The sequence below is a fragment of the Pimephales promelas genome, chromosome 6 (assembly GCF_988280905.1).
Source record: "Pimephales promelas chromosome 6, fPimPro1.hap1.1, whole genome shotgun sequence".
NCBI lineage: Eukaryota > Metazoa > Chordata > Actinopteri > Cypriniformes > Leuciscidae > Pimephales > Pimephales promelas.
In genome coordinates this window covers 11,390,941-11,396,994 of record NC_142774.1, presented here as the reverse complement: position 1 = coordinate 11,396,994, position 6,054 = coordinate 11,390,941, and the positions used below count along the sequence as shown (strand labels likewise).

Here is a 6,054-nt window from a genome sequence, read left to right as displayed (position 1 = left end):
TCAAAAGTGCAATATGTGCAGCTCAAGTCTGTCATATAGGCTATATAAAATTATGAGAACATTTTAATTGTGTGTGGGAACTTTTGCTTTTGTAATCAGGCTCTCAAAAATTCTATAAAAATCTGGATTTAGATTTATCGGCCAAAATATTGGTTATCGGCTTTCAAATAATAAGAATTATCGGTTATTGCTATCAGATACAATTTTCATATTGGTGCATCCCTAGTTTAGTTATTTATAATTTATAAAATTATTCAAAATCCTATACTGCAACATTTTGACGAAATTTCAGATCATTTATCATCTTTAGATCCACGCCAACTTGAATAATAGTAGAAACTGAACACTAAATCATAAGTCGGTGTTATAATAATGTGCCCCGATCTTCTGACTCGAGACAGATTTTTTGTTTTGATGTCAGTCATTTTAGTCAGAGTGGAAATGTGATTTGATGTATTGATGGTAAAGGGTGAATGCCTGCATGGACAGAGACAATCAGCAGTGATATCAGGGAAAAACAGTCACAGGTGTCACTTTTATTACCGTTCCAAAAAGGATGTGGAGGTTTTTACATGGCCTTTAGGTCAAAACACCCCTCCCCCTGCCACCCACCGCCCCGCCCCCAACCCACCCACGTCAATCATCATCCCTGACCCACACGAGTCAGGCATCAGGTATAAGGCTCGTTGTGATGGACTGATTTCCTCCGGGGAAAAGTGAATGGAGGATGAGGAAGAGGAGGAAGAGGGAAGAATGAAGAAGATGGGAGAAGACGTGAAGAGTGGAGAGAGAATAAAGAGGGCTCGGAAAGATCTTCTGAAGTCAGCAGAAACATTTTCTATTGTCACTATTTTTTTCTTGCAAAGCCCTCTCTCCTTCTTTCCCTTCCCAGGATGACTCATTCGGGTGGTGCGCTCCTCCTCTCCTTCCTGGCCCTCCCCCCTCCACCTCCTTCATCTCCTCCTCCTCCTCTCTTTCTCTCTCCCCTGTTCCCTCTCTTTCTCGTCCTCCCTAGCCCTCACTTGGTGGCCATAGTGTAACAGCCGTCTGGGTGCCACTGCATGTCACGGATGCGCCTGACGGACTGAAATTGGGGATGACGAGCGCCAAACTCATTAAAGTGACGGTATTCACCCTTCTCCAGCAGGTATTGGCTGCCACGGTAACCAGGATACTGGTAACCCACCCAACTGAAACGAGAGGTGAGAGGAAAGACACCACAAACATAGAGAATAAATGAAAGTGAAGAGCAGAATTCAGAATAGAGAAGAGCCCTTTTATCTATATATTGTAAAACCGATCACACTGGAAATGATTTTATTCATATTTTAATTATTTGAAATATTAGATGTATTAAAGGAGTAGTTCACTTAAAAAAAAAAAAAAAAACTTTTGCTGATAATTTACTCCCCCCCCCCCCATGTCATCCAAGATATCCATCTCATTCTTTCTTCAGTCGAAACGAAATTAAGGTTTTTGATGAAAACATTCCAGGATTTTTCTCCATATAATGGACTTCAATGGGAACCACATGGTTCAAGGTCCAAAAGACAGTTTCAGTGCAAACTACAAACTGTTCAAAGGGCTTTAAACGATTTCAGACGACAAATAAGGGTCTTATCAAGTGAAACGCTCATTTAAAAAAAAAAGTTTATGTTTTATAAGCACAAATTGTTGCCTTGCTCTGTTAGGGTTAGGGTTAGGGTGTGATGCGCGTTCGTGACTCTCCTGTTCGAACTCATTTATCAAAATGTACTAATCTTTTTTTGTGTCATTTGGTTCATTCAACGAACGAAATGAACGAGTTGACTCAGTCAAGATTTGTTCATTCTGATGAACGAGTTTGAATAGGAGAGTCACAAATGCGCATTTGAGTGCAAGTGGAGCATTTGAGCTTATAAAACTTAAACTTTGTTTGTTTTTGAATGAGCGATCGTTTCGCTTGATAAGACCCTTATTCATCGTCTGAAATCGTTTAAAGCCCTTTGAACAGTTTGCAGTTTGCACTTTTTGACCTTGAACCGTTTGGTTCCCATTGAAGTCAATTATATGGAGAAAAATCCTGGAATGTTTTCATCAAAAACCTTAATTTCTTTTCGACTGAAGAAAGAATGACATGGACATCTCAGATATTCCTGGCAAAACAATCTCATGGCCGTTCGTTTATTACTTTTTTTTGGTAAACTAATGGTTAATACGTATGATCTGCTTACGCCCCAGTGACAGTTATGTTTAGTGGTGGGCTTTTAAAATCATACGTTTTCCTGCGATGTTGGGTTGGTCCCACCAACATTTTTTTTTTTTATAGTGCCATATTTTATAAACTTTTTAAGTGCTAGGAGAAAGTGTTTTAACATAAATAAAAAAATACAATCATCAAGCGTAGCTTCAGTTCTGTTTTTCTTTAAATCTTGAATTAATGATATCTGCAAATATTCATGTTGGTTCTGTTGTGTTTACCCTAAGGGGGGTTATTGCTGCTCTCCCTAGGCTGCATGGATGCCCAGGAAGTTCTCACCCAGAACAGAAACATACCACTAATCCTAACTGTATCCTAATTGTCTATCATATTTGAAGATAGTGGTCCTAACAGAATTCTGCTTTAAACTCAGTGGATTTAGGAAGTGAATGTATGACTTAAAGATCACAGACTTCTCTTATCAGATCTATTTTTTTTTTATCAGGTCTACTTGACCTCAGATTTCTTCGATGAGAGAACACTTACGTGCCACAGCTGACCATGATGCTGCCAACGCGGTCGGTGAAGCCGAAGGTGTACATACTGGGCACATCGTCATCCATAATCTCCATTTTACGGCCCTTAAACTCACCGACTTCAAACAGACAGATCTTATGCTTTTCTGGGTCCTGTGAGGAGAACAAACAAGGAGTTTGAGGTAAAATATTTATAAATAGATAAGTATGGATTCAAAAGAAAAATATTTTAAGTTTTATGAATATAGTGAGCGATACAGGACATGAAAAGTGGGAAGAGATTAGGAAATGTTGGGACCAGATTCAAACTTGCGTTCCCTGCAAAAGCAAGTGCCATTGCTCAGTGTGTCAGTGAATACATCAATGAATATGGATTTAAATATTGTTGGCCTTTTTGACACTTTTATGGATTCAGAGTGGTAATTGATTGGAGAAAAGTGTGATGGAACTAGGAAATGTTGGGAGCCAGATTCAAGATTCAAAGTTGCATTGCCTGCAAAAGCACCATGACTCAGTGTGGCAGCGAATACACCCATGAATATGGATTTTAAAAATAATTGTTTCTTTTTCAGGTTAAAATTTAGCCTTTTTGGACAGGAACAGAATAAGGATGGGATTCAAACTTGCAATGCCCAAATGGCTTAATGAAACAAACTGAACGATTTTGCAAAAATCAGCTAAATGAAAACATTCATACACATGTATAATGAATATAAGGGATGAATACCATTCTGATAGGTCTGAAGGACAGCAGGTAGTCATTCCTGTGGCAGTTGCTCCAGCAGTCCCAACGGGGGTACTCACCCTTCTCCAAGATGTACATCTCTCCGCAGAAGTTCATCTGTTCCCAACCCACCCAACTAAAGAAAAGAAAGAAGGACGGAGAGAATGGAGGAAGAGTTGAAATACAGACCAATCGGTAAGTCACTCATATGTATCACAGAAACACTCACGGGCCACACTCCACACGGAGGGAACGCACTCTATCCATGCCCATTTCACACACGTTCATGCACTCGTTGGAGATCTCGATCATGCGGCCCTGGAAGTTCTCCTGATCAAACACATACATCTGAACGGGAACAAAGAGAGGAGACAGCTAGGTCATTTTTGCTTGTTATGCAAAGAGATATTTAATTTAAGTTGAAAAACTTCAACTTAAATTAAATAAATTAAAGTTGAAGTTTTTAGTTTAGCTTAGCTTAAAATAAGGCATATATACACAACACCCACATCTATTTCTATGGAAACTGAATTTTGCTCAGCTGTTTCCATCATTCACGTTTCCAATTCCATCAGTCTTCACATGCAACCTTAATGCATCTGTAAATATGGTACGGGTACATACCTTGTAATTTCCCACACCCATCTCGGTTCTCTTTTGAGTCTGAGCAGCCTTTCCATCAGGCTGGGAGGCGGGCTTGGACTTCTCTCCACCAGTGGACATGATGACTACGATAAGAGAGCATATGTATGAGTGGAGGAATGTGAATAATTTGCAGCCTCCTTGCTGGAAATATCTATTGTTGGACATATAGTGATGTCAAGTGCTAAATATTGCTCAAAGCAATTAACAAATCACATTCGAACACATTTATAGCCCCTGGATCAATTCTTCACCCACTCATTTTGAAACACTTTCACAAAAGTGTAATAGATGTGTAATGCTCATACGTAACATAATTTGCCTGTGCTTACTAATTTAGAAATATATGACAAAATGCTGTAATATCAAGCCGAATATTAAAACTGAAACATGGAATAAGACTTCTAATGTATCTGATGAAATATTAACTGATATAATTCTGAAATAATTCAATAAAAAAGAAATTAAATTAACATGGCCCCATATTTTCACAAGGCTTTTTACATAAACCTGTTTAATTAAATCAACAGCCACCCAAGTAAGTAATAAATGGTAATTGAATATATAATTTAGTATAATTTGGTAGTGCTTTTTTAATAAACTACTTTTTAATTAATTCCTTTTCCATCTCTCTCCCATTCTTTCATATTCACAACATAGACTGTTTTTTTTTTCTTGTCTATATCAATTTTTTCTGTTATGACTAAACACTTACAGTTCACCCTGACAATGTATAAAGTACGTTTTAATTGCTTTCTACCGGTGACTAATGTGTCAAAGCTGTTCGAGATATTCTTAATTAAGCTGGAGTTGACTTCAACCAAATGAAATGTGGGAATGCCTTTCTCTAGGTTTGTTTTTGCTCACAGACCCCAGTCTCTTACCTGTGTGTTAGTCAGTAGCCGCTGTCTGTCTCAATCAGTGTGTCAGTGTGTGTATTGAAAGCAAACGTGTCCCTTTTATAGGCTGGCGCCTAGCATGGGGGGATTAGGCCCACAGAAACAAACTCGCTGAGCTCACCAACCCACACACAGAAAAGAATCACCCCATCATCAAACACAGAGAGAGAGAAAGAGAGAGAGAGAGAGAGAGAGAGAGAGAGAGAGAGAGAGAGAGAGACATAGATGAAGACAGACAGAAAGAGCAGAGAGGAGTACTATAATTCTTTCTCAAACTCAAGGTGAGCTTCCACAGTTAAAAAAAAAAAAAAAAAACTTCTTGTGTCAGTGTGTCCAGTTCTGAAACTTTACAAAGTGACAAAATTAAGCTGCTGGACTTGGACACCTTCACAGGACAAATTCTAGACTGTGACAATACGTAGGCCTACATTAAACCTGATGAAAATAAATCAAAGTAAAAATAACATTTGATGGTGATGAACACCATATAGCCAAAACACACCAAAGGTTTATTTGGCATATATTCCACTCTTTTACGTTGGATAATGCTATGATATTTTTCATAAAAGACTAATTCATTTGGTGCCAGAGGTTAAAGGTTTTGTCTCGTTTGTAAACTGCATTAGCCTTTAGCCACAGTACACTTACAGTAGGCTATGTTATGTTATGTTATCAATGTTATGGAACACCAGAGCCAAACCTTCAGGCACCAAATTGAAGACTTGGCGAATTTCCAAACATTTACTGAATTTATTCTTCATATCTTCAGATATTTTTGATGCCAATTCAAGTATTTGTCTCAAGTACATTAACATGCTTATGCAGTCCATATGTTGTGTTAAAGCTCTGGCAACCGTGCAGATAACTGTGATTTTTTTAAACATTTTTTTTAGTAGGCTAATTTGCCTGTAAAACTGCTCCAATTAAAATGGAAGTTTTATGGTTTAGTGGTACTGTTACCCTAATAATTGCAGCTTTAAAGCTTGTTACAAAAATCCTATGTAGAATAATGTACATACTTTTATATGCAGCCACAAAATGTGAATTATGCTAAATTATGCAGCACTGTGTGAG

General features: G+C 38.1%; 1 protein-coding gene across 1 annotated transcript; it reads right to left on the bottom strand.

The window, feature by feature from the left end:
- Positions 1-514: 514 nt before the first annotated feature.
- Positions 515-4,163, bottom strand: crybb1l2 (crystallin, beta B1, like 2). The gene is made up of 5 exons (XM_039689751.2): positions 4,064-4,163; positions 3,669-3,787; positions 3,443-3,575; positions 2,726-2,868; positions 515-1,190 (listed from the first exon to the last, which is right to left on the bottom strand). Exons 1-5 carry the CDS (start codon positions 4,160-4,162, stop codon positions 1,019-1,021), a joined length of 666 nt encoding a protein of 221 aa, XP_039545685.2. The 5' UTR covers position 4,163; the 3' UTR covers positions 515-1,018.
- Positions 4,164-6,054: the final 1,891 nt, after the last annotated feature.

Excerpts from the sequence above, each read along its gene's own strand:
- crybb1l2 (XM_039689751.2), bottom strand. The coding sequence starts at position 4,162 with ATGTCCACTGGTGGAGAGAAGTCCAAGCCCGCCTCCCAGCCTGATGGA. Across the intron at positions 3,788-4,063 it reads TGGGTGTGGGAAATTACAAG|ATGTATGTGTTTGATCAGGA; the intron begins GTATGTACCCGT and ends GTTCCCGTTCAG. Across the intron at positions 1,191-2,725 it reads ATCATGGTCAGCTGTGGCAC|TTGGGTGGGTTACCAGTATC; the intron begins GTAAGTGTTCTC and ends CTCTCGTTTCAG.